Source organism: Balaenoptera acutorostrata, chromosome 15, assembly GCF_949987535.1.
Source record: "Balaenoptera acutorostrata chromosome 15, mBalAcu1.1, whole genome shotgun sequence".
NCBI classification, from domain to species: domain Eukaryota; kingdom Metazoa; phylum Chordata; class Mammalia; order Artiodactyla; family Balaenopteridae; genus Balaenoptera; species Balaenoptera acutorostrata.
This window is the reverse complement of record NC_080078.1, coordinates 35,961,747-35,985,964: the sequence shown is the minus strand read 5'-3', so window position 1 is coordinate 35,985,964 and position 24,218 is coordinate 35,961,747. Positions and strand designations below refer to the sequence as shown.

The window sequence follows — 24,218 nt, the reverse complement described above, 5'->3', positions numbered from 1 at the left end:
TTTTTCACCATTGAGAATGATGTTTGCTGTGGGTTTGTCGTATATGGCCTTTATTATGTTGAGGAAAGTTCCCTCTATGCCCACTTTCTGGAGAGTTTTTATCATAAATGGGTGTTGAATTTTGTCAAAAGCTTTTTCTGCATCTATTGAGATGATCATATAGTTTTTATTCTTCATTTGTTAATATGATGTATCACATTGATTGATTTGCATATATTGAAGAATCCTTGCATCCCTGGGATAAATCCCACTTGATCGTGGTGTATGATCCTTTTAATGTGTTGTTGGATTCTGTTTGCTAGTATTTTGTTGAGGATTTTTGCATCTATATTCATGAGTGATATTGGTCTGTAATTTTCTTTTTTTGTAGTGTCTTTGTCTGGTTTTGGTATCAGGGTGATGGTGGCCTCATAGAATGAGTTTGGGAGTGTTCCTTCCTCTGCAATTTTTTGGAAGAGTTTGAGAAGGATGGGTGTTAGCTCTTCTCTAAATGTTTGATAGAATTCACCTGTGAAGCCATCTGGTCCTGGACTTTTCTTTGTTGGAAGATTTTTAAATCACAGTTTCAATTTCATTACTTGTGATTGGTCTGTTCGTATTTTCTGTTTCTTCCTGGTTCAGTCTTGGAAGGTTATACCTTTCTAAGAATTTGTCCATTTCTTCCAGGTTGTCCATTTTATTGGCATAGAGTTGCTTGTAGTAGTCTCTTAGGATGTTTTGTATTTCTGCGGTGTCTGTTGTAACTTCTTTTTCATTTCTGATTTTATTGATTTGAGTCCTCTCCCTCTTTTTCTTGATGAGTCTGGCTAATGGCTTTTCAATTTTGTTTATCTTCTCAAAGAACCAGCTTTTAGTTTTATTGATCTTTGCTATTGTTTTCTTTGTTTCTATTTCATTTATTTCCACTCTGATCTTTATGATGTCTTTCCTTCTGCTAACTTTGGGTTTTGTTTGTTCTTCTTTCTCTAGTTCCTTTAGGTGTAAGGTTAGATTGTTTACTTGAGATTTTTTTTGTTTCTTTAGGTAGGCTTGTATAGCTATAAACTTCCCTCTTAGAACTGCTTTCCTGCATCCGATAGGTTTTGGATCGTTGTGTGTTCATTGTCATTTGTCTCTAGGTATTTTTTGATTTCCTCTTTGATTTCTTCAGTGATCTCTTGGTTATTTAGTAACGTATTGTTTGGCCTCCATGTGTTTGTGTTTTTTACGTTTTTTTCCGTGTAATTGATTTCTAATCTCATAGCGTTGTGGTCAGAAAAGATACTTGATATGATTTCGATTTTCTTAAATTTACTGAGGCTTGATTTGTGACCCAAGATGTGATCTATCCTGGAGAATGTTCCGTGCGCACTTGTGAAGAATGTGTAATCTGCTGTTTTTGGATGGAATGTCCTATAAATATCAATTAAATCTATCTGGTCTATTGTGTCATTTAAAGCTTCTGTTTCCTTATTTATTTTCATTTTGGATGATCTGTCCATTGGTGTAAGTGAGGTGTTAAAGTCCCCCACTATTATTGTGTTACTGTCGATTTCCTCATTTATAGCTGTTAGCAGTTGCCTTATGTATTGAGGTGCTCCTATGTTGGGTGCATATATATTTATAATTGTTATATCTTCTTCTTGGATTGATCCCTTGATCATTATGTAGTGTCCTTGCTTGTCTCTTGTAACATTCTTTATTTTAAAGTCTATTTTATCTGATATGAGTATAGCTACTCCAGCTTTCTTTTGATTTCCATTTGCATGGAATATCTTTTTCCATCCCCTCACTTTCAGTCTGTATGTGTCCCTAGGTCTGAAGTGGGTCTCTTGTAGACAGCATATATATGGGTCTTGTCTTTGTATCCATTCAGCAAGCCTGTGTCTTTTGGTTGGAGCATTTAATCCATTCACGTTTAAGGTAATTATTGATATGTATGTTCCTATGACCATTTTCTTAATTGTTTTGGGTTTGGTTTTGTAGGTCCTTTTCTTCTCTTGTGTTTCCCACTTAGAGAAGTTCCTTTAGCATTTGTTGTAGAGCTGGTTTGGTGGTGCTGAATTCTCGTAGCTTTTGCTTGTCTGTAAAGCTTTTGATTTCTCCATGAAATCTGAATGAGATCCTTGCCGGGTAGAGTAATCTTGGTTGTAGGTTCTTCCCTTTCATCACTTTAAGTATATCATGCCACACCCTTCTGGCTTGTAGAGTTTCTGCTGAGAAATCAGCTGTTAACCTTATGGGAGTTCCCTTGTATGTTATTTGTCGTTTTTCCCTTGCTGCTTTCAATAATTTTTCTTTGTCTTTAATTTTTGCCAGTTTGTTTACTATGTGTCTCGGCATGTTTATCCTTGGGTTTATCCTGTATGGGACTCGCTGTGCTTCCTGGACTTGGGTGGCTATTTCCTTTCCCATGTTAGGGAAGTTTTCGATTATAATCTCTTCAAATATTTTCTCTGGTCCTTTCTCTCTCTCTTCTTCTTCTGGGACCCCTATAATGCGAACGTTGTTGCATTTAATGTTGTCCCAGAGGTCTCTTAGGCTGTCTTCATTTCTTTTCATTCTTTTTTCTTTAGTCTGTTCCACAGCAGTGAATTCCACCATTCTGTCTTCCAGGTCACTTATCCGTTCTTCTGCCTCAGTTATTTTGCCGTTGATTCCTTCTAGTGTAGTTTTCATTTCAGTTATTGTATTGGTCATCTCTGTTTGTTTGTTCTTTAATTCTTCTAGGTCTTTGTTAAACATTTCTTGCATCTTCTCAATCTTTGCCTCCATTCTTATTCCGAGGTCCTGGATCATCTTCACTCTCATTATTCTGAATTCTTTTTCTGGAAGGTTACCTATCTGCACTTCATTTAGTTGTTTTTCTGGGGTTTTATCTTGTTGCTTTATCTGGTATGTAGCCCTCTGCCTTTTCATCTTGTCTATCTTTCTGTGAATGAACCTATTTGTATCTTTGAATCTGAAATGTGTCTCCTATAGACAGCATGAGGTTGGATCATGTTTTCTTATCCGTTCTGCCAATCTCTGCCTTTTAACTGACATTTCAACCATTTACATTTAATGTAATTACAGATAAGAAGGACTTCTGCCATTTCACTATTTGTTATTTTTGTTATCTGAATGCCTAACTATGCACTAGACCTTTAATATAAATTATCACATTTTTTCATACCCATTTAATGACTGAGGAGTCTAAAATCTAGGAAGATGCAGTAACAGCCCCAGTCATTGGTGGAGCTGAGCTATGAGACCAACATTGCACCCATCAGCTCTTGCCTTGTAGTTTCCTCCCTGCTCCTCTGGCTTCTCCCTTACCCTCCCAGGGCCAATCTGCACATGCGGCCAGAAGTACCCTTTAAAAATATAAATCCAGTAAATTCCTTGTTGATCTTCCAGTGGCTCCCACCAAAGGGCATGAGATGCTTCATGATGAGTGACTCCTGCTTACTGAACACATTCAAACCGAGGGTTGCCTCCTTCCCACTTAGGCCACCTGGGAGCTCAGAGCACGATTCACTTCAGTGTCATTTTCTGGCCTCTGAATATGTTCCAGCCTAGGCCTTGGAAGAGCCAAGAAGACTTTTTGAACCATGGCCATCACCAGAGAGCTTCCACACTTTACTTGCCTTTTCCCCCAGCTGCACCTAACTTCACATTTTCCTTTCCTTTCTCCCTCTTCAGTCCATGAAGACCCTGCAGGATTTGCTCACCAACATTTACGCACTCAGGGTCACTGTTGAAACCCTCAGGAAGGATGTGGCCATGCTGAAGGACATGTTTGACAAGGTAGACCCTCCCCAGTATCCTTCATACTGGCCATGCTGCTTGGACATCTGGTGGTTGGGGTGACAGGGTAAATCCAAGAAGCCTGTTCTTAGTCAAAGAACACAGCTATGGGGGCAGGAGAAGGCGTCTGACATGGCTGAGCCACTTGGTCCATCCCACTGAACTCTCTTCAGCTTCCACCATGATCCTCACACTGCTGTGTTAAGACATCATTTGTAAGTGACAGAAACCTAGTTCATCCTGGCTTAGGCAAAAGAAGAGAATTTATTGTCTCATTTACTAAAAAGTCAGGAATGCCTTTAGTTACAGCCAGATTAAGGTGTTCATACCACATACCAAGGTGCTCAACATCTCTCCCTCAAGTGATGCTTTCCTCTGGGTTGGCTTCATTCTCACACAGGTACTCCCCAAGTCCTGGTAACTCCAGGCTTATAGTCCATCAACTTAGCAGAAAGAGAATACTTATTCCTTGTCTCGAAAACTTTGTTCACACTGAAAAGTGGAGTAAACCTAGCATAGGCATACATTCTAGCTCCCTCTGTAGCCACAAGAATATCAACCCAGACATGTTCTAACTCCTTACTGTGATGTGAAAGGATATGGAATCCCTGAAGTGTGAGGTCATAGCTGGTGAGTCAGAGCTGGGCTCCGAAGCCAGGCCTCAACACCCCCAGGCTGGTGTTATGGCTGAGGTTTTACAACTTGTCCCGAAATAACATGATTTACTGTATCATCCCTAATATACAGGTCAGTGTATGTATTTGACCATGATGGCAACTGTGAGAACTTCAGTCTTGGGCTGTGTAGCTCCCATCTGAGCAGAAAGGGCACTGCCAGGAAACTGTGTCATGAAACACTAAAACAGACAGTTGGCCAAATCTGTTTGGGTAACAATGCCTTCTCAGCTTACCTCTTGGAGTTTCTTAAGGTACTTTGGCCTATTAAAGGCTCTGAGAAGTCCTGCAGTATAGAAACCCACTGAATGTTTTTTAAGCCTAGCATTTCCCAAACTTATTTGCCCAGGGAACCCTTTCCCACTCAGTGGGAAACACTTGTTTTGGAATCTGTTCTTCCTTCTCCATCTCTTAGTTACCTAGAGCTAAGGCCTTGCATTTGAGCTGGGGGAGAAGCAGGGCTGGGACCAGAACCTGCACCCACTGGCTCACAGGCTCGGCTCATTTGACAGATGCATCTGGAAAGAATAGATGCTTTCTCTGAAGATTTGAAAGAGCAGAACCGGAAGATGAGTGCACTGCAGCGGGAAGTGGTGAGGGTCTGGGGCCCATCCTACCATGCCAGACCCCCGCCCTCCAGGCCCAGGGGTGCTGGGGGCAAGGAGGGGTAGGAGGAGAACACAATCTGGAAAGGCCCATTTATTTGCAAGTGTGGAGGACAGCATGGAGGAGGGAGCCACTGAGGGCACCGCACCCTCTGGGTTCATGACCCTTATTCCCAATCTCCTTCCCACCCCCCCAGATTTCTCTCCAGAACAAGATAACCACCATGCCCAAAACTGAGGACATGGTGCTCTGGAGCAGCCTCCATGAGGCCATGTTCACCCCGGTAAGTGAAGGAGGAAGTGGAGAGGCAGCATCTGAGCGTCGGGGAAGGCGGAGTGAGGAGTGGGCAGGGTGATCGCCGAGCTGGTCAGGAGCAGCCTTGGCCAAGCCAGCCCCCTCTTCCGCAGGGAACTGCTCCACAACTGCTGGATGATTCTGAGCTATGGCAGATTGCGGAACATGTTGCAGAGACCAACCTTCCCCAGATGGCTGAGTACCACGAAGAAGTTAGCCACAGCCAGGTCGTGGAGGCCATCCAGTGCCCCAGATTCCTGGAGACCATCTGGCATTACCAAGTCCCAGGGCAGCTACAGGAGGAGGAGTCTGCCCAAGCAGTTCTGCTCCCCAGGGCCCAGGGGCCGGACCAGGCCCAAGTGCTCAAACCTGGGCCTGCGCCTGGACCTGGGCCTGCGCCTGGACCTGGGCCTGCGTTCAGACCTGGGCCTGCGTCTGGACCTGGGCCTGCCCCTGGACTGGGGCCTGCCCCAGGTCCTCAGCCCACACAATCAGGATCCTGGCCTGTACCACCACGAGGCTGGCCTCCTCCCAGAGGCTTGCCTGGGACCAGCTTGGGCTATTTCCAGCCTGGCCCAGGCCCGTCGGGCTCCCTGTCTGCCCAGCTCTGGGGCTCTAGGGTCCTACCCCCAGCCACGGAACTCGGCTCAGCTTGGCCTCGTTCACTGCGGTCATGGTCTCGCCAGGGAGACACATCCAAGCTCTCAGCTGTCTCAGAAAAGGAGGAAGAATATTCCTCTGTGGAAGTGGGAGTCCCTCAGGATGGAGCCCCAAGGGCTGAGGCCTCCACGGAAGTACTCCCTAAGGGATCCCCGTCTGCGGTTCAGCAGATAAAGTCCGACACTGCCATTGCAGCTGCTGCCGCAGCCGCCTACGCAGCTTCAGCGACATTGGCAGCCCTGGCAGCTAAGGCGGCTGCCAGGCTGGTCAGGGACACCCCGGCCACCAAATTGGCCACCATAGCAACAGCCGTGGCCGCATCCGGGCCCTTAGGGGTCCTTGCAGACATCCTGGGCGCGGGGACCTCCCGCGGGGCCTTCACCGAGGACGGCGAGATGGAAGACTTGCAGGAGGTGGACTATGAGGATGTCCTCTCTCCTTCATTCTCTGCTGCCAGTGTCCCTCCCAACATGGCCCTGTCCCAGGCCGTGCTGGCTGCCAAACAGGCCATGACCCCTGAAGACAAGAAGAAGGCCGTCAGGTATTCCATGAGCCACATAGCCCAGATGCCCATTAGACATGACTCCCTGCAAGAAGAGTTCGCCCAGCTGTCATCCAACCTGCATCAGCGTATGACTTATCTAGGTAGGCCCGGCCTGGCTTCTGGAAGGGTAACAAGGGCTCAGGCCCTCCCTGTGGCCTTTGAGAAGCACCTCCTCTCTTTCATTTAGCTGCCCCAACAAAATGTGCATTCAACCATTAACCATTCATTCCTTTGGCTTAAGCATTAGCCTCTTACTAGTCTATTCTTTTACAATGAATGTACAGTGAGGTCTTATCTTAGGGAAGAAGGGTGGTTAGGGTCTAAAGTTGGTGCTCAAGGAGGAAAATCACAAGTCAAAATTACTCTTGGAAATTCCCTTTCAATAGCGCATAAAATAGTACTGCTGTACAGTATTTTGATAAGTCCAGATCAACCAGAGTGTCTAATAGCACTGAACAGACCCCAGATGAAGTGGTCAATTTGGGATTAGGAACAACAGCTGGGCAAACATATGTTTTCTTAAAGACCACAGTCATGTTCTAGGTGGCAGTAGGGCCAATAGACATATGATCCCAGTTCACGCCCATGATGGGCATATGTTCACTGTGGGGAGTGGAGAGGAGAATGGCCTACCCTAGTGGTTCCCAACCTTAAGCTCACCTCAGCATCCCTGGGGCGCTTGGTAAGGCACAGGCTGCTGGGCCCAGCCCCAGATCTGACCTGTTGGTCTGAGTGGGGCCCTAGAATTTCTCTTTCTAACCCATTCCGGGGGATGCTGCTTATGCTGCTGTTGGCTCAGGGAACCCACTTTGAGATCCACTGTCCTCCCCTCTTTGAATCATTATCTTGCTTTTTCGCTCTCTGCCAGGTGTAATAGTTGAATCAGCCTAAGTCAAATCCATATGTGGCGCCACCCCTGATGGGCAGTGCCATTGCACAGATCTTGAAAAAGTAGAACTTTGAGCAGCTAAAAAGAACCACATCGATCTCTGTGAATTCTGGGGCACAGCTTAGGTGATGATAGTCATGAATTTAAATATAAAACATAAAGTCATAATAGCCCAAACTTTACTTCTGACCAGTTGCCATTTTTGTTAAGAAAACTAAAGATAGGTTGTGAATGTGTCTTGGCTGCAGTGTTTCCTACCCTCCCAGCTGTGTCATGTACATCACTTTTTGGCCTCTCATCCAAAACTGGATATAGGGCACTTTTTTTTTCACCCCTCTCCTTTTTTGTTAAATCCCCCTTTGCATCTTGTTATGAGATAATACATTTCATAAACTCCCGGAAGTAAATACTCCATAGTTTTTCTCAGGACCATTTCTGGGAGGGCAATAAATTCCAGAGAGGTTTCCCTAATAGGATAACCACGAGGCTGTCAAACATCTGAAATGGGGCAAGTTCAAGTTCCCATATGGTCCAAGCACAAAGCGCACACCAGATATTGAGGGCTTAATACGAAAACAAGAATGTGAAATATCTCGTTAATCATTTTGTTGATCACATATTAAAATGATGCCTTTTTTTTTTTTGGCCACGCAGCTTGTGGGATCTTAGTTCCCTGACCAGGGATTGAACCCGGGCCCTCATCAGTGAAAACGTGGAGTCCCAACCACTGGACTGCCAGGGAATTCCCAAAATGATGCTATTTTGGATTATATTGGGTTATGGACTTCCCTGGCGGTCCAGTGGTTGACTCCAAGCTCCCGATGCAGGGGGCACGGGTTCAGTCCCTGATCGGGCAACTAAAATACTGCATGCCCCACAGTGTGGCCCCCCAAAAAACCCACATGGATTGTATTGGATTAAACAAAATATTTTCTTAAAATTAATTTCACCTGGCACTTCCCTGGTGGTCCAGTGGTTAAGACTTCACCTTCCAGTGCAGGGGGTGTGGGTCTGATCCCTGATCAGGGAGCTAAGTTCCCACCTGCCTCGGGGCCAAAAAACCAAAACATGAAACAGAGGCTATATTGTAACAAATTCAATAAAGACTTTAAAAATGGTCCACATCAAAAAAAAATCTTTAAAAAAATTAATTTCACCTGCTTATTTTTAGATTTTTTTTTTTTAAATTTTCACTAGAAAAATTTAGATGACCTCAAAGGCCCCCAAGCTCACAGCATCTCTCTGTTGGAAAGCACTGCCTTAAATATCTCATAACAGAAGCAGGTGGAACTCTAGATGAAGCATCTTCCCCCATCCCTGCCCCCAACAGCTACCCCCTCCTTTGCTTTCAGCTAATATGGGAGCCTCTTCCAAGCTTGGGACAACAGTGGACGTATTGCAAGAAAAGATTGGCAGCCTCCAGAAATCCAGGATGAGGGTCAGTGTCCCGGGCAGAAAAGGCATTTGAGAAGATGATGGCTTGAGGTGATGGCAGACTCCATGGCCAGAGCCAGGTGGAGGCCCTGCCCTCCTGGATGCAGCGTTTGTCCTGGAGCTGAAAGGAGCCCTGGGGAGGGAGTGGGGCCCAGAAGGGAGGTGCAGCCCCGCGGAGGCAGATCTGCCCCGGCTGGTGCAAGGCTCCCAGGGGTGGGCAGCCACATGTTTCCCCCTGACAAGTGTCTAAAGTGACAGTTGGCTGGCAGGCTGGGGACGCCCTGGTCTGGTACTCTCTTGAAGTCCCTTCCCGGCCGTGGCGACCTCAGAAGCAGAGGCCTCTTGTGTCTGTGTTTCCCCCTTGTAGGAGGAGGAACTTGAGAGAATTTGGGGCCACCAGATAGAGATGATAAAGGACCACCACCTTGTGCTGGACAGGGCAGTGGACAAGCTCCAGATTCGCCTGGGTGAGTTTAAGGTTCGGAGGTCCGGAAGGGCCCAGAGGAGGGAGGTTTCCTCATCGGGACACTCAGATCCTCCCCAGAGATTTCACAGACACCCTGAAGGCAGGGGAACCAGGGACACTTTCCTGGCATTTTACTGTGTGTAAGTTACACTTCCATGAAAAGCAAACAAATCCCGCCACCCGCACCCCCCCCACATAAACAAGAGGGCCTGAACAGGATCTGTCTCGTTCACCGCTTGGGTCACCCACGCCAGAAGGGTGCCCGGCGCAAAGTGAAGGCTCAGAATGTGCTGAATGAATCGATGAGTGGATAAGAGGATTTCTTGAGCCAACTGTTCATGTTCATAACCTTTCCCCTAAACTGGCTTGTTTCTGAGTTCTCACACCGTGGGGCCTGTCCGGAACAGCAGAGTCTGACGTGAGAAATGTGAGGACGATGCAGAGCACCTCCCAGGGGTCATTCAACCAGACGCCTTCTCCCTTGGGCTCACTGAGCTGGCCTGATGACCCTGCCCTGATGACCTCGGGACCAGTCCCATCTGTGCCTTGTCCCAGAGGCATCCCAGACCCTCGGGGAAAGGATCAGTCATTCCCGGTGGGAGGAGATGACCTTTCCCCCAGGGTATAAAGAGACAAAATCCCAAGCAGATCCACCTGAGGTGATTTCCATAGAGGGCTTCTGATTCCAAGTCGGGGGGCTGTTGGTGGGATGCACTAGGGTGTGGGGAGCGAAAGGGGAGGGCACAGCTCCCCCTCCCAAGGTGGTCACACAGAGTAACCAGGCTAGCGTGCACAGGGCAACTTGGACGGGGGAGGAGCTCATTGAAGGTGAGCCGATGCCCAGCCCAAGCGGGGAAAGAAGGGAGTGCCTGGGCCGTGTGTGGGCTCCCAATACACGGTTTCAGGCCCAGACTTTTGTGAGTACCAGGATCAGGAACTACATAGTCTCCTGCCAACTCTGTGCCCTCATTTAGCCACTGCTTTTCAGAGAGACTGGGATGCCTTGTCCTAGGGACCTATTGGTGTCCTTCCTGGTCGGAGACCAGGGCCAGTTCTTTGAGCACGTCTGATGTGTGTCCAGCACCATGTCCTGCCCTGCTCGGGGTCGGGGGGTGGGCGTAGGATCTGCCTCCAAGGAGCTGTCACTCGTTGAGAGAAACTCAAGAGGAGTTTGGCCAAACAGACCAAATGGATCAAGTCAGCCTTTGTCCAGACTTCCTTCCTGCCCGTTGTGCCAGCAAGAACTAATTGCTTATAAAAGTGAACCCTGGAAGGATCAGGAGCTGGGCTTTGTACACAGCACGCTTCATTAAATAGTTCTTAAATGAACATGGGCAGCAACAGATCAGTGGAGCCCTTCCAGTAGAGGAAGGAGGGAGGGCAGACACCTCTGCCCTGGTTCTGTCGCAACATCGGGACTAGAGAGGAAACGCCGCTGTTACTGCGTTACCTGGATGCCTGGGAGAAAATGTTCTGGACGTAACAGGTGGCACGAGAAATCCCCATTCATTCCCTGAATCATTCAGGCAACGTCATTGAGCCTTCACTGTGTGCCAGGCGCCCTTCCAGGGCCCAGCGATACAGCAGTCAACAAGATGGACAGCGCCAAAGCCCTTATGTGTTTTTTGCGGGGGAACGGTAGTATTTGTTTGCTTTTAATGAAAGTATGCTTTACGCACAGTAAAATGCCCAGGCCTGAAGTGTAAGAGCTAGATTAATTTTTGCCTCTTGGTACACCCATGTCAGCACCACCCAATCAAGATGGAAATGTTTCCATCACCTTAGAGTGCTCCTCTTGGAGTGTTTCCCACTAAGAACCCAGCAGGAAAATAAGTGAGGATAGAACTCTTTCTTACTGACTCAAATAATGTGAAAACATTATTTGCCCTTTGCAAGTGGACAGGTGTCTTTTATAAGCCAGAGGCTGCATTCCAAAGCCATTCTTGGAACAAACTATTATATCCAAGGCTCTGGCTTGGTGCAGGAGGGGACGGATAAGACAGCTGATGTGTATCAAATGCCAACTCTCCTAGGAAAATGCCATTTCTAGTCCTCTCAGCATCTTTGGGACAGGAGTGGTATTAATGCCATTTGAACTAGGAGGAAACAGATTCAGGCAGAGTAACCAGCCAGTTGGGAGGCAGCCTGCTATTGTGGTTGGATAGGCCTGGGTTTCAATCCCGATTCTGCCACTTAGTGGGTGTACCAGTTTCCTGCGCCTGCTGTAACAGATGATCACAAACTGGGTGGCTTAAAACAAGATACGTGTACTCGTTCACAGTTCTGGAGGCTAAAAGCCCCAAATAAAGGTGCTGACAGGGCCTTGCTCTGTCTGAAGCCTCTAGGGGAGGATCCTTCCTGGCCTCTCCCAGCTTCTGGTGGCTCCAGGTGTTCCTTGGCTTATAGACGCATCGCTCCAATCTCTGCCTCTGTTGTCACGTGGCCTTCTTCTCTGTGTGTATATCTGTGTCTTCACATGGGCTCCTTATCCATGTGGGCTGTCCTAATCCAGTATGACCTCATCTTAACTAATTACATCTGCAAAGATCTATTTCCAAATAAGACCATGTTCACGGGTTCTGGGCAGGCATGAATTCTGGGGCGGACATTAGTCAACCCAGTATGCAGGTTACCGTGGCAGTGGAAGTTAGAGGCTCCCGGCTCCTCTTTATTTCTAGATTTTAACTAGGAAGAGCCAAGTGGGGATCTAAGTGTTAATGTTGGGCCTGATGCCTCCAAAAGGTCAGCTCCCTGCTAATGTGGTGTTGGAGGAAGCAGCCTGACACGAGGCTGAAGCAGGATCTCCCTTCCATTACCTCCACCGTCCATCCTAGACCTTGAGACCCATCTGGGGCAAGGTGGATGTGAAGGAGGTTTGCATTAATTAGAATTAAGTTCATCTTGGGACCTCACTGGTGGTCCAGTGGGTAAAGACTCCACGCTCCCAATGCAGGGGACCTGGGTTCGATCCCTGGTCGGGGAACTAGATCCTGCATGCATGCTGCAACTAAGAAGTCCACATGCCGCAACTGAGACCCTGCACAGCCAAAATAAATTAAAAAAAAAAAAAGAATTAGGTTCATCGTTGAATAGCATAAAACTCCCAAGTAACTGACTTAAGGCATAAGTGTATCTCTCTTTTACATTCAAGAAACTCAGAGCTGGTATTGAACTCCATGGTGTGTCACTTCCATTCACAAGGTCACCACATGGTCCAAGATGGCTGCTGGCGCTCCAGTCATTAACTCTGCTTCCAAGGCAGCAGTGAAGAGGACACTGACCCACTTCCATTTACACCTCAGTGGTCACATCAAACTATAAGGGAGGCTGCAAAATATAGTCATGATTCTGATCTGCCAAATGCCAGCTAAAAGTTGGGGGTTCTGTTTCTGAGGGTAAAAGGGAGACCAGATATGTAGGGAGAAGTAGAAGCCTGCTTCCAGCTTTGGAGGAGGAGTGACCCTACCCTCTGGGGACATGGCCCATTGGATGTGAGGCTCTTCCCAAGCAGGTTAGCTGGCTGCTGCTGTCATAAGGAGGACCCAGTAAGTGGAGAGAGGGCAGAATTAATGCAGGGAGTTGGTTTTTCATGGAGTCATGGGGATGGGAAATAAGGGTTTTCCCCTGACCCTGGGGCATAGCATGTATGGCATATAAGTGCTTGGTGGATGAATAGACTGCCATTCTCACGGGGACCCCATTACAGATCAGAAGAGATGCACTTGTCTTAAACATCTAGGGACACAAAGCATCAGCGTTTGTTTATGCTTTCCTTCCTCGGGTCTTCCTTCCTTTCCTGTGTAGCCACCTGTAGTTCTGTGAGGCCACCTCCAAGGGGACGTCTTGTGCCAAGTCCCACGTTCCTCCCCTTCTGATCTGGGCAGCTGGAGCCCAAGCCTTCCAATGTGCCACCCTGCCTGCTGTCCACCTGGCCCCATTGTCCCTTCCTAGGGCGGACGTGGGAGGTAGAGGCTATCCTCAGGACTTCCGAGGATAGCTGACATGCCCTCTGCTTCTGTTCTTAGGTTGTCCATTCTCAGATTAAAAACCTAGAAATGTACAAGGCAGACAAAAGTGTGATGGAGCAGGAGCTGAAAGAGGTGAGTGAGCAGAGATTCCTCTCCCCCACCCCCTCCACCATCCTGAGCCCAGCTTTCCCACCAGGGAAATGGAATCATCCAGCCAAGACAAAGGCAGGCAGACTTCTGGAGTTTCCTTCCACCTTTATCATATAGAAAGTTAAGGGGAAGTTCTCAGAAGTTGTTCCATCAATTCCTATTTTCAGTAACTCAGGATGAGTGACAATTTTTTAAAATTGAAGTATAGTTGATTTACAATGTTATGTTAATTACTGTTGTACAGCAAAGTGATTCAGTTATACATATACATATATATATACATTATTTTTTTACCATTGTTTTCCATTATGGTTTATCATAGGATATTGAATATAGTTCTCTGTGCTATACAGTAGGACCTTCTTGTTTATCCATCCTATATATAATAGTTACATCCCATTCCATCCGTCCCCCAACCCCCTCCCCCTTGGCAACCACTAGTCTGTTCTCTATGTCCATGATTCTGTTTCTGTTTCATAGATAGGTTCATTTGTGTCATATTTTAGATTCCACATATTAAGTGATATCATACGGTATTTGTCTTTCTCTTTCTGACTTACTTCACTTAGTATGATAAACTCTAGTTGCATCCATGTTGCTGCAAATGGCATTATTTCGTTCTTTTTAATGCTGAGTAATATTCCATTGTATATATATACCACATCTTCTTTATCCATTCATCTGTTGTTGGACATTTAGGTTGTTTCCATGTCTTGGCTATTGTGAGTAGTGCTGCTATGAACATAGGGTGCATGTATCTTTTTGAATTAGAGTTTGTGACAATTTATGTGAATTTAAAAACCATGCCCCAACTTCTCCATCACAGGAAACCTTGGCTTCGATCTAATGGTTGTGTTTGAGCCAACACAGACCCCAAGGTTGAATTTAAGCCAAGGCTGTGTATCCAGGGTCCCAAACTAGAAAAACTGACCAGAGTGGTCTGATCTCCCTCAGCCTCTTCCTGCTCCCACACCAGCAGCCCTGCCTCCCTGAGTCCCATCTCTCTCTAGAAAGCCAACAGGAGCTCCCTGGCAGGCAAGGGAAGCCGGGCTGACCTGGACGCAGTGGCGATGGAGCTGAATGAGACGATTCAGGGCATGCTGTTCAGGGTTATGGCCAATGAGGATGACTGGAAGAAGACTGTGGCGCAGCTGGATAAAGACCTACGCACCAAGGTGAGGACCCCTGTATTAGTCACCACCTGCTGCGTAACAAACTACCCTGAAATTTAGTCCCTTAAGACAGCAAACGTTCACAGTTTCTGAGGGTTAAGAATTTGGGAACAGCTTAGCTGAGTAGCTCAGGGTCTCCCACGAGGCTGTAGTCAGGATGTCATCCAGGGCTGCTGTCATGTGAAGGCTTGACTGGAGCTGGAAGAGCTGCTTCCAAGATGGCGCCCTCACATGGCTGTGGGCAAGACTCCTCACTTCCTTATCACACGGATCCTCCTTAGGGCTGCTTGACTGGCCTCACAACATGGCAGCCAGTGGGCCCCCCAGAGCACATGGTCCAAGAGAGCAAGACAGAAGCTGCAACATCTTTGATGACTTAGCCACAGAATTCACACTCCATCATTTCTGTAGTATCCTTTTGGTTACACAGGTCAGCCCTGTTCAGTGCGAGAGGGGACCATATGGGGGTGTGAATACCAAGAGGTATAGTTGGGGAGCATCTTGGAGGCTGACCACCATAACGCAAGCAAAGGGACATGGCGGGCAGAGGGGGTGTCCTGCTGGTCATTCGTTTATTCATTCATCATTTAATGATCACCTGTGTTGAGCCAGATCCTGGGGAAATGTTGATAAGAAGTCATAGCCTTAATGTGTACCGTCCAATAGAGAGACAGGAACAGTCAGGCCAGCCATTTCAGTGTTGTGTGGTTCCTGCAGCTGGGGTGGCTGGTGAGGACAAAAGAGCTTGGGTTTAGAGTCAGGCAGCTCTGGTTCCGAGTTGCAGCCCCACCATGATTGGCAGTATGCCTTGAGTTATAGAACCTCTTCAAGCCTCAGTTTTCTCATCTGTAAAATGAGGATTTATTCACTCATCATCCACCTATTGGGTACCTCTGATGCTGGTTAGCGAGGATGTGATGATAAGCAAAACAGATATGGAACACACTTGTCATAGAAATCATACAAATCAATGCAGGATTACAGCTGGAGTAACTCAGTTATCTACAGAACAGCTGAACTGTTTTTCTTCCATAATTCAATGGCAGGGTGAAAAAAAGTGGGACAGAGACTGTTCTAGATTAAGAGAGTCTCAAGGGACACAACAACCAAATGCAACACACGAGGAGACTTACTTTGTTTCCTGGTTCAGTTGCTCCAACTCTGAAAATGGGCTGGGAATTAGATCAACGTCAGGAATGACTGCTCATTGTGTTAGATGGGATAAATGGTATTGCAGGCATGTAAGAAAATTAAAATATTTTAGTGAAATGGTATGATTTTTGTAACTTTTTTAAAAAACACTCCATCAATTCCCTGGCGGTCCAGTGGTTAGGACTCTGTGCTTCCACTGCAGGGGGCACGGGTTCAATCCCTGGTTGGGAAACTAAGATCCCACAAGCTGCATGGCATGGAAAAAAAAAGAAAAGAAACAAAGAAAAAAAGGCAAATGCAGGAACATGTTAACAATGATTAAATCTACATGGCGGGTATATCAGGGTTCATGAGTCTAGTCTTTTCTCCTCTCTATGTGTCTGAATTTTTTTCCTGATTGAAAGCTTTTTTGTTTTTTGTTGGTTGAAGTGATCCTATCCTCATTGCTCTTCTTTTCTTTGTGTATTTTAATTGTGGTAAAATTCACACGACATAAAATTAACCATTAACTATTATAAAGTGACTAATTCTGTGGCATTTGTTACATTCACAGTGTTGTGTGAGCACCATTTCTATCTAGTTCCAGAGCATTTCCATCCCCCCAAAGGAAACCCCAGGCCCATCAAGCAGTCACTCCTCACTCCCCCTCTCCCCCAGCCCCTGGCAACCACTAATCTACTCTCTGTCTCTGGATTACCCTATTTTGGACATTTCATATAAATGAATCACAGTATGTGACCTTTTGTGTCTGGCTTCTTGCACTCAGCATCATGTTTTCAAGGTTTATCCATGTTGTAACATGAACCAGAACTTCATTTCTTTTCTTTTTAAAATTTTTTTGGCCACACTGCACGGCATGTGGGATCTTAGTTCTCCAGTCAGGGACTGAACCTGCGCCCCCTGCATTGGAAGGCAGAGTCTTAACCACTGGACCACCGGGGAAGTCCCAGAATTTCATTTCTTTCTAGGCTGAATAATATTCCGTCAAATGGATAGACCACATTTTGTTTGTTTGTTCTCTGTTGATGGACACTTGGGTTATTTCCACCTTTTGAATAATGCTGCTATGAGCATTCATGTACAAATTTCTGTTTGAACACCTGTTTTCAGCTACTTTGGGTAGATACCCAGGAGTGGAATTGCTGGGTCGTATGGTAATTCTGTGTTTAAGTTTTTGTAGGGGTGATATATAGTGATGTCTGCAATTAACTCTCAAATGGCTCAGAAAAAAAAAAACACACATACATATATATAGAAAAAGAAAACATGACAAAATGTTAAAAATTGGTGAATTTCAGTGGATATAGGAGTGTCCTTTGGACTATTCTTGCAACTTTTCTGTAGGTTTAAAAGTTTTTGAGGGGGGGCTTCCCTGGTGGTGCAGTGGTTAAGAATCCACCTGCCAATGCAGGGGACACGACACGTGTTTGATCCCTGGTCCGGGAAGATCCCACATGCCGCGGAGCAACTAAGCCCGTGTGCCACAACTACTGAGCCTGCGCTCTAGAGCCTGTGAGCCACAGCTACTGAAGCCCGCATGCCTAGAGCCCGTGCTCCACAACAAGAGAAGCCACCGCAATGAGAAGCCCGCGCACCGCAACAGAGAGTAGCCCCCGCTTGCCACAGCTAGAGAAAGCCCGTGCGCAGCAACAAAGACCCAACGCAGCCAAAAATAGAGAAATAAAATAAATAAATTAAAAAAAAAAAGTTTTTGAGGGACCTCCCTGGTGGTCCACTGGTTAAGAATCCGCCTTCCAATGCAGGGGACGTGGGTTTAATCCCTGGTCTGGGAACTAAGATCCCACATGCCACGGGGCAACTAAGCCTGTGTGCCGCAAATACTGAGCCTGCATGCCACAACTAGAGAGTCCACGTGCTGCAGCTACAGAGCCCATGTGCTCTGGAGCCCACATGCCACAACTACAGAGAAGCCCGCATGCCACAACGAAGAGCCCGTGCCCTGCAACGAAAGATCCCTCATGCTGCAACTAAGACCCAATGCAGCCAAAAATAAATATATTTTTTTAAGTTTTTAAATAGAATGTGGGGAAAAGAATCTTCTTGGTATGCCATGCGCTTCCTGTAGTGTTTGGTTAACAGATAAGTCAGTGCTGGGAGGTGGTCCCTTCTGGAGTGAAGATTCATCAGGGCCCAGCGGTGCTAGCCCAGCTGATACCACCAGCATAAACGTATATTCTCCCCTTACAAGCAGCAAGTAATTTGGGGGTGACTCTCTGTCACTCTGGGAATGGCCATTGCCTCGTTGGCCATTCTCCTGATATTGATAGTTTCCTCCTAAGTTGAGGATTGTTGCCTGAACCCATTATTTCATTAAGGGTTACAAAATGGTGATTTTTCTAATCCTAGCATTGCTTCTATATCAGCTAGAAATCTGTAAAGAAGAGCTTTCCCTCATCAACTTGAGCTGATTACCCTGAAATAGGATTCTTGCAGGAAAGACAGAGATAATGGTGAATTATTTCCTTTAATTACCAGTTTTCAGGGTAAAATATTGGTGCAGTAGCCACCTCCGATACATGGTGGCAAATGAGGGTTTCTATTTTTTTTCTTTTTTGTGGGTATCACTATGAATCATGAGTTTTTAAATATTCAGTTTGTTCAGTCAGTTAAGTTACTGTTTTGTCGCTCACATGGTCTCATCTTAGGCTTGCAAGCTGGCCCCTGAGCCCCTTGACATGACCCTCTATCTTGGATAGCTGTCCTGCTTTTTTAAATGACAAGATGTTCCAGGCTCATCTTCTACATTCCCTTCCTCAGACCTGAATCAGCCATTTCTCTGTGGCGTCTTGGTGCCTTTTGGGGGAATGGTGTTTAGGGACCAAAATCTGGGCACTGGAAGGAACACTTTAAAAATTCAAAATTCCCACCATGGAAAAGAGTCTGGCAGTTTCTTAAAAGTTAGACATAGAGTCGCCATACGACCCAGCACTCCCACTCCTAGGTAGATACCCAAGAGAAATGAAAACAGCCCACAAAAAAAACTTGCACACCAATGTTCACAGCAGCATTTTCCACAATAGCTAAAAGGTGGAAACAACCCAAATGTCCATCAACAGATGAACAGATAAACACAATGTGGTATATCCATATAATGGAACATTATTCAACCATAAAAAGGAATGAAGTACAGCTACACACTACAACATGGGTGAACCTTGAAAACATGATGCTGAATGAAAGAACCCAGACATGAAAGGACACAGATTGTGTGGTTCCATTTATATGGAGTGTCCAGAAGAGGCAAATCCGTAGAGACAGGAAGTAGATTAGGGGTTGCCTACGCCTGGGGGTTTGGGACAAAAAGAAAGGTGACTGCTAAGGGGTATGAGATTTCTTTTGCGATGATGAAAACATTTTAAAACTTACTGTGGTGATGGTTGCACAGCTCTGTGAATGTACTAAAAGCCATTGAATATACACTTTACGCTCATTAAATAGGTGTTGAATGCGTGAAGGTCAGGTGTCTTGGAACCATCAGGAGAATGTTTCTCGGGCCTGCAGGCCTGCACTCAGAGTAGCAGTGGGGTTGGTTTGTCTTTTGGAGACAGTAACTGTGACGGTGTTTCCTTGCCTTGGCTGCCGGGAAGCTCACTTTGCAGCTCCCCTCCAGCAAGAGCATGCATTACGGGTCCGAGCCTTAACCCAAGCGTTGTCATTTTCCCTTTCCTTCACCACTTCACTTTTCTTGATTAATCTTGTTACACTCTACATAACTTTGCAGGTTGCTGCAAATCCTTTTCTGGAGCAAGGCAGAGTGTGAATTAATTGACTAAAGTCTCTTTTCTTCCCTTTGACTGTTCACAGCTGGTTCCCAGTGATTTGGACAACCTGAAGAAAGACGTGGATGAGGTCTGGAAAGTAGTCAGGAAGCTGCTGGTTGAAGGCTTCCGGTTCGACCCCGACAGCGCTGCCGGCTTTAGGAAGTGAGCCTCTCCCAGATAGGGGTGCAGCTCCCAGAGGCTAGGGGTCCCTCTTTCCAGAGAGGAAACAAGAGAGGTATCCCAGTGGATTCTGAACTCTGGGAGGAAGGATTCCAGACCTGTGGACCTGTGGAGAGAGGGGGCAGGGCTTTCCAGCTGCTGGGGTGGGGGATGGAGCTGCGAGCACCCAGGGGCTCAGAGGTGGGCAGGCCTGCCCTTGAGTGCAGAGGGGGCTCCAGGTGCTCATGTGAAGAAACCTGGGCTCAGAGAGGGAAGGGGCTCCCCAGAGGGAGCCTGGGCAGATCTGGGACTAGAGCCAGGCCCCCACCCCCTCCAGACAGAGCCCTAGGCAGAGGGACTTGATGTTCCTGGGGGGGGCTCCTGTCCTCAGATCACCCCTCATGCTCCCAAATGTCCACTGTGAAGAGTAGCTTTCCCTGGTTTTAAAGACCTCCTTTGCGTTTGGGGCGAGGAGAGAAACTAAACACACTTTTACCCCTACTGCTGCCCCAAGTGGCCGCACATGGGGGTCAACGGGGGCCAGTAAAGCTGAGCTGAGCGCAGGGGCTGGGCCAGCGGGAGTAGGATGTGGGGGAAGCCCTGACCCTGAGGCATAGATGGACTTGCAGCCTCCGGCGCAAGCACTGCCTGGGGCAGGGGTGGCCTTGCAGGGCCTGGCTTGGCGCAGCAGCTGACGGAGCTGGGTGTCTTCCAGGAAACTGTTTGAGCAGGTGAAATGCATCTCCTGCCACCGGCCCGTGGAGATGATGACCAGCCCGTGAGTACCGCCGGGAATCGTCCATGACATGTACATCCGTGTACACCGTTCTGTACAGATCATTTCATTAGCCCCCGACCTGGGCAAGGTACTAGCATCCCTCCCTTCACCAGCCCTGTCTGGTGCCCGCTGTGTCCAGGGGCAGGGTCAACTCCAAAAGGAAAAGGATGAAAGGAAACTCTGGGGAAAAGCTGAACTTTGTGGGACTTCCTTGCACATATTTTTATAGTCTAATACTTTTGTTTATTTATCAAGATGAAGTTCACTTATAAAATCAACCATTTTAAAGTGGGATTTAGTGCACATTCACCTCTAATTCCAAAATATTTCCATCTCCCCAAGGAAACCCTGACTGATCAGCACTCACTCCCATTCCCCTCCCCCAGCCCCTGACAACCACCAATCTACTCACTGTCTCTACGGATCGGCCTGTTGTAGACGTTTCGTATAAATGGAATCATACAATATGTGGCCTTGTGTGTCTGGCTTCTTTCACTGAGCATGATGTTTTCAAGGTTCATTTGCATTGTAGCCTGTGTCAGTGATTCATTCCATTTTATGGCTGAATAATATCCCACTGTGTGGACACACCTAGGATCTTGCAGTGCCCATGGCCTCTGCGCTGCTAGCCTGTTCCTGGTGACCCGTGACGCTCACCACCCCACACCTGGCCATGTTGGGAGATACAGCCAGAATTTTTCTTTCAAAATCGCAGCATTATTTATAATATTTTTATTGAAGTGTAGTTGATTTACAATGTTGTGTTAGTTTCAGGTGTACAGCAAAGTGATTCATATATATATATATATATATATATATATATATATATACATACATATATATACATACACACAGTTTTTCAGATTCTTTTCCCTTATAGGTTATTACAAGATATTGAGTAGAGTTCCCTGTGCTATACAGTAGGTCCTTGTTGGTTATCTATTTTATATATATAGTGGTGTGTATGTGTTAATCCCAAACTTCTAATTTATCCCTCCCTGCCCCATAATATTTTTTTTTCAAAAAAAGAGGAAAGGAAACAACCTGAAGTGGTGAGTGAGTTGCAGTATGTTCACGTCAGCCAATAAGGCAAGTCGTAGAGGAAGGCCTTACGTAGAACCTTCTGAGATGGGGGGGATGTTCCATAGCTGTGCTGTCCAGTGAAGTAGCCACTGGCCACGTTTGACTGTGGAGCACTTGAAAGATGGCTAATGAGACAGAGAAACTGAATTTTAAATTTTATTTAAATTTAGTTAATATGGGGAATTCCCTGGTGGTCCATTGGTTAGTACTCTGTGCTTCCACTGCAGGGGGCACGGGTTCTATTCCTGGTTGGGAAACTAAGATCCCACATGCCACACGGCGTGGCCAAAAATAAATAAGTAAATAAAAATAAAAATTAAAAAAATTTAAAAATAAATTTAGTTAATTTAAATAGCCACATGTGGCCAGTGGCTGCCATATTGGATGGCACAGTCACAAAAGAATGTTTAATGACCTGGAAAAATGTTTGCAGTAACTTAAATGAGAAAACCAAGTAGGATGTGTGTTATGATCCTATTTCTGTTAAAAAAAAAAACAAACACAAACAGAAAAATACTGGAAGGACACATATCAAAATATTTGATTACAGTGATTACAGTGATTTCTTTGTGTTTTTCTTTACTTTCTAAAATGCTGACAATATGCATGACTTTAAATTTTTATTGAGGCTTAACATGCACACAGTAAAGTATGTAAACGTTTGTTTCACAACTGGATGAGTTTTTACATGTGTACACGCGTTGGTAACCACCACTCAGATCAAGATGTAGAACGGTTCCAGCTCCTCAGAAGGCTGATGTTTTACTATTTTTATTTCTTGTACTGAGGTCAAATACACATAATATAAATTAACCATTTTAAAGTTAACAGTTCAGGGGCATTTAGTACATTGACAATATTGTGCTGCCACCACCTCAATCTAGTGCCAGAACCTTTCCACCCACCGGAAGGAAACCCCGTGCCCATAAGCAATCATTCCCCCTCCCCCTCCCCCCACCCCTGCCAACCTCCAACCTGCATCCCACTTCTAGGACTCACCTGTTCGGGGGTTTTCCTTTTATTATCAGAACAACTGTTCTTTATGATTTATGAAGAGGATGGTGGCCCCATGCTGTGGATCTTTCTAGAGGGAAGGCCGTGTTTGAGGGCGAGCTTCCTGGAAGAGGTGGAAGTTGGGCCCTCTGCTGGCCACGTGCACCTCCCACTTAACTCTTGTCCTCCACAGGCAACTCATCACCATCCGCAGTGCCCGCCTGCTGTCGCGGCTGCGGCCGGCCAGCGCCAACAGCTACGAGTACCTGCAGTGGCAACAGGTGAGGTGAGCAGGTGGGGGTCCGGGCGCCAACAGAGACGCAAACTCCAGTTCCAAGATGCAAAGGCTGTCCGGGGCACTGCAGCCATCTGCAGGGGAGCCGTCCTGGGTGGTGGGGCTGCAGACGGGCACGTGAGGTGCTCATGGGGAGAGGAACGGACAGGTTACTGGGCATCTGTCATGGGCCAAGAACTGTTAAGGGAGGGAGGGTCTCTCATTTAAAGCTCACACCCCCCTGTGAGCTAGGGTTGATGAGCCTGCTTCCAGCTGGAAGAAGTGAGTCATGACCCTGGGTCCTCCGTGGGGCTTGCTGCGGCCGGGCAGGGACTGTGCCAACCTCTTTGACAGACCTGACCTCGTTGAATCCTTACACCTTGCCTCTGAGGTCATTCTGCTATCATCCCATTTCACAGTTGAAGAAACCGAGGCTAAAAGAGTTTGAGCAACCCTCCTGAGGTCTCACAGCTAGTGAGTGGCGGGCTCTGGCACCTAAACCTGCAGGTTTCCTCTGCCCCCGGCTATCTCCCTGGGCCCCAGCCCTGCCCCTCATCCCCTGACACCCCACAGCTTCATGGGTGCTTCTGACTCCCAGGCCCCCAGGCCCGAGGGTACGTCTGGCCAGGCATGGAGTGATGGCTGAATAGCAGCCACAGCCACATGAAGGGGAGGGACATGGGGGCCTGTGCCCGGTGCCCCCACCCTCACTCGCCTGACTCCCTCTTGGGATGAGAGGTTAAGAGGGACTTCCCTGGCGGTTCAGTGGTTGAGACTCAGCACTTCCACTGCAGGGGGCGCCGGTTTGATCCCTGGTCAGGGAACTAAGATCCCACATGCTGCTCAGCGTGGCCAAAAAAAAAAAAAGAAAGAAGTTAAGAGCCTGCATTTGGCAGGCGAGACCAGGACTCCAGGTCTGGGAGAACACGGGTCTCAATTTTCCCCTCTGCCCCGATGGTGCCTGTCTGTATCCACATACCAGGCCCCAGGCCTGCCCGGCAGCATCACCCAAGCTGAAGCTGGAAGAAATTCCAGTCTTCCCTCGCTACTGGCCAGGCCCTCGGACCCAACCTGAGGCTCCTCTGGGGCGGAGGGGTCTCCAAGTGGCTGCTGACGCCCCTGCCCTGCCCCAGGGAACAGCAGCGGCTGCAGAAGCTCCAGAACCTTGCAGCCCCGGAGGGGAGCCTGGACTCGCTGGGATCCCCGCAGGACTGGGGTGACGGCCCTGGAAATGACGCCAACCTTGATTTCAAATCATGTAACTTGTCGACAGTCTACCCCTACGGGGACCCCGAGTTGTTGGACTATGATTCCGTGAGTCAGGCTGCAGCCCCTGGCGGTGGGCAACCCTGGGGGAAGCCAGGCCCTGCTG

The 24,218-nt window shown here is 47.2% G+C and overlaps 1 protein-coding gene across 1 annotated transcript in view; it reads left to right on the top strand.

Annotated features, from left to right (window-relative positions):
• Positions 1-24,218, top strand: part of C15H16orf96 (chromosome 15 C16orf96 homolog) — a 58,219-nt gene that overhangs the window by 27,566 nt on the left and 6,435 nt on the right. Inside the window, exons 2-13 of the mRNA XM_057529690.1 lie at positions 3,664-3,768; positions 4,955-5,035; positions 5,245-5,331; positions 5,456-6,647; positions 8,788-8,873; positions 9,237-9,347; positions 13,361-13,435; positions 14,464-14,628; positions 19,603-19,721; positions 20,434-20,496; positions 22,766-22,858; positions 23,980-24,160. Coding sequence (XP_057385673.1) covers positions 3,664-3,768; positions 4,955-5,035; positions 5,245-5,331; positions 5,456-6,647; positions 8,788-8,873; positions 9,237-9,347; positions 13,361-13,435; positions 14,464-14,628; positions 19,603-19,721; positions 20,434-20,496; positions 22,766-22,858; positions 23,980-24,160 — 2,358 coding nt within the window. The remainder of the gene's footprint in view (positions 1-3,663; positions 3,769-4,954; positions 5,036-5,244; positions 5,332-5,455; positions 6,648-8,787; positions 8,874-9,236; positions 9,348-13,360; positions 13,436-14,463; positions 14,629-19,602; positions 19,722-20,433; positions 20,497-22,765; positions 22,859-23,979; positions 24,161-24,218) is intronic.